At 38.3% G+C, this 3,724-nt stretch overlaps 1 protein-coding gene across 2 annotated transcripts in view; it reads right to left on the bottom strand.

The window, feature by feature from the left end:
- The window catches only part of STX2 (syntaxin 2), a 10,652-nt gene extending 9,614 nt beyond the window's left edge, over positions 1-1,038 (bottom strand). For both annotated transcript variants that reach the window (XM_009070794.1, XM_009070787.1), the window contains exons 1-2: positions 973-1,038; positions 387-486 (exon numbers count right to left, since the gene is read on the bottom strand). In XM_009070794.1, the coding sequence (XP_009069042.1) occupies positions 387-486; positions 973-993 (121 nt within the window). In that variant the 5' untranslated portion in view covers positions 994-1,038. The remainder of the gene's footprint in view (positions 1-386; positions 487-972) is intronic.
- Between the last annotated feature and the right edge of the window lie 2,686 nt (positions 1,039-3,724).

Below are 3,724 nucleotides of genomic sequence, written 5' to 3'. Positions count from 1 at the left end.
GAACAGTAAAGAGAAGGTGATGGCTCTGCAATATGAGCTTCAGTTAACAACTTCAACACTGTCACAAATTAAAAGAAAAGAGCCTCTAATATTCTGAAAACAAAATCAATTTCAAGAGACTGCATTAAATTGAGTTGTGGTCTAGAAAAAGTTTGGATAGTGCAACAAATATTCTGAAAATACATTTATTCAAATAAGGCTTAGAATAGGTAAAAAAAGGCAACTCAAAGTATTAACTCAATATTAAATATGGAACTATTTAAAGTGTTACATTTTGAATTCTGTACGCCTGAAGTTCCACCCCTATGGATAGCTAAAACATACAAACAAAATTATTTCATAATACCTAGCCATACATGTCTGAAATCTTAAAAACTGATACTCACTTCCTTCAGGATTAGGTGCTGACAGGATAATGCTGTGCTGCTTCTTCACTTCTTCCACATTTTGGGCTATTTTTGCTATGTTATTTCTAATTTCCTCAACCTGGAGGAAGAGAAATGTGAAAATGAAGATATTAGTATATTTCAGGGCAACTGTTCTTTCAAAACAAAAATATTTGCTAACAATTGTAAAGTATTTCATTGCAACATTTCTAAGTATTCAACAGAAATCCCAGCAGAAATGTTGACATTTAGACATCCTGTACTTTTCATTTTTAAATAAAAAAATGGTATTCTTAATAGGAAATATATTCTGTATGGCCAAAAACTTATGTGCTAATAGTTTTAAATAAAAAAAGTTTTAAAATTCTTATCAGCAGAGAGTTAGAAACACTTCTCTGTAATCGAAGACAGAAAATGCCCTGAAATTAAAAAAAAAAAAAGTGTTACCAACATGTGATTTGGTTTACCATTAAAACCACATTGGGTGTGTGTGTAGATGAACTGTTAAACCTAATCACAGGAATTAAAAGGCACAGAGAGAAAACAGTCAAGTCTTTTTAATGCCTGGTGAAAACTCTAACTTTACCTGTTGGAAAAAGTCATCCATGAAATGGTCTTTTTCAATAGTAACTGTCTCCCCATCTTCATTTCCTTTATACTGTAAAAGACAACCAAAGAAATCTATGAAATAAAACTCAAGATACTGTTCTGAAACAACTACAACTTCTTCCACATTGCTACTACACACACATTTCTGCCAACAGTCTGCAAAGTCGAAAAGGTTTTCCTTTTCTGAGCACTGTAATCTAAAAAGAAATAAGCAGAGAGGTCACAGCAAGTCAACTGACTACTACAGGGTTGTGAGAGACACACAGAGAGGTGCTGAGGACTGGAATGTAATAAGCTAAACATCTAATGACAGCTAAAACAAAGAGCCCTTTGGTGTTTCCCAGGCTGCCATTCCACACCAACTTAGCCACAATTATGCTCCACTAAACTATAAATGCGTGGTGTAATTGATGAACCCTCAGAAGAGCAGCCAACAGGCTCTCACACACCTCAGGACATGCAGCCCAACATGTTCCCTGAGTCACCTCTCGAGCTCCTGAGCCAGCCCAGCACAATCTGTGGCTCTCTACAGTAACTGAGATTCAGTTTTTGTCATAGGAAGAGAGAATGAACATGCATCACATAAAGGCAAAAAGTTCCAGCTTCTCTAATTCCCTCTGAGAGCAAAGAGTGTTTGAACTGCACTGAACCAAAATTAGAGCAAAGTATTACTCTACCACACAGTCAGTGGGTTGTCTGTTAGAGAAAACCAAACTACAAAGTAGGTGTCGTTAAGGGATTTTCATGTCCAAAACACCTTTCTCCTTACAAGCTCCTCTGCCTTTGATCTTCTAACACCCACACTCTGCTTCTAACCTCTGATCCTACTATCCAATGAGCCCTTTGTTTCTGTATTAAATTAGGTGAGAGATGTATTATTTGCATGACAATTCTGCATTTAAACAGTGCTATTATCTAATAAAGAAGGTTATACTCCATGAAATTTTATGCACCAAAATCTAAGAGTGCCCCAAATCTTCAAGAAAAGTTGTTATACTTTGTGACAACTCCTTTTCTGCAACTTCAGGGAGTGCATAAAGCCTTATAGCAATATTTAGCTCAGAGGAAATCATAATGCCCAACTGAAATACAGGAACATAGATGTCATTGCTCTCTTGGACCACCCTCCAATCCCTCACAGTGATGTGTGTCATTAAAGACTTCTTGTAGTTACTCATTTTGGGGAGAAGATTGCTAGAACTCAAAATTATCTGTCCTTAGGGATTATAACCAATTAACACCCTTGCTTAACACAAATAAGGGAGGAAGTCTGTGCCCAAATGAGATCACCCAACTTTTACCCATTCCAAAAACTGCAGTGCCTCTAAGCTACCAGATTTAAGTCAATCTTTAAGAATGAGCTACACTTTAAAGATATTTAATTTCATTATCTAGGCAAAAGAACACTTTATATTTACTGAGTAAAGATTAATTCTTCTGCTTGTTTATAACTGCATCCTATATCTCGTCAACTGAACTAAAAATAATGAAAATAGCATCAGCTAAGAGATTCAGCATTTAGTTTGGTCATTCAGCTGTCAGTTTGGTCAGATCTTATTAAAATATTTAACACTTGAGTGAATCCAAAACAAATGAAAGACACAAAACTCTGACTCAGAAGTCCTGTTTGGAGATGCTCAGCTGGGACAGAGTGATCGTCATTACCCAACCCACAGTCAGTTCCACGAGCATTTCACTTTCACATTTGCTTGCAATGACACCACTGACAGGTCAATTTGCTTTCTGCAATTTATTGAAGGATTTATGGACAGCCTACTTCAAGCTCAGCACTTGAGACACCCGATAGGTTTGTCAACCTCCGTTCTCAACGTGCTTAAATCATCTTTTACCATGAGACACCCGATAGGTTTGTCAACCTCTGTTCTCGACGTTCTTAAATCATCTCTTACCTAAAATACAGCTTATTTGCTAACTCACTTCAACTGAAGTGATGCACTTTATTTTGACAAACACACAACTCACTCAAGAACTCACTCTTATGCTTTTATTTTGACAAATACACAACTCACTCAAGAACTCACTTTTATGCTCGAGTTTAGCAGAAACATATTGCTTCCCCTGGACCTCCCCTCCCCAGTACAAGCAGTGCCACAAAAAACTGATAAACAGTTTCACGTCAATGCCAAGAGCAATCAAATGAAATCTGTTTGCAGCTCATACCTTGACCTTGGGACTCAAGGTCTGGGACATATAACTCTATAAACATACATAGACCTATAAAATATATTAAGTCCCCTCAAGAGCTGTTCACACTGAGTTTGGCTGGGACAGAGTTAACTTGCTTCACAGCAGCTGGTACAGGCTGTATTTTGGATCTGTGCTGGAACAGTGTTGATGACACAGGAATGTTTTAGTTACTGCTGAGCAGTGCTTACATAGAGTCAAGGTCCTTTCTGCTCCTCACCCCACCAGCAAGGAGGCTGAGGGGGCACAAGAAATTGGGAGGTGACAGAGGCACGACAGCTATCCCAGCTGACCCAAGGGGTATTCCAGACCATATGGTGTCATGTTCAGTGCATAAAACCAAGGGAACTTTGTCGTTAGAGCCTTTTGTTTTCCCAAGTCACCATTATGTGTGATGAAGCCCTGCACTCCTGAGGATGGCTCAGCACTGCCTGCCCATGGGAAGCTGGAACAAATTCCTTGGTTTGCTTTGCTTGTGTGCAGCTTTTGCTTTACTGATTAAATTGCCTTTATCTCAACCCATG

This window comes from Acanthisitta chloris, unplaced genomic scaffold, assembly GCF_000695815.1.
Source record: "Acanthisitta chloris isolate BGI_N310 unplaced genomic scaffold, ASM69581v1 scaffold2110, whole genome shotgun sequence".
NCBI lineage: Eukaryota > Metazoa > Chordata > Aves > Passeriformes > Acanthisittidae > Acanthisitta > Acanthisitta chloris.
The sequence above is the reverse complement of the archived record's forward strand: the minus strand, read 5'-3'. Positions and strand labels throughout refer to the sequence as shown.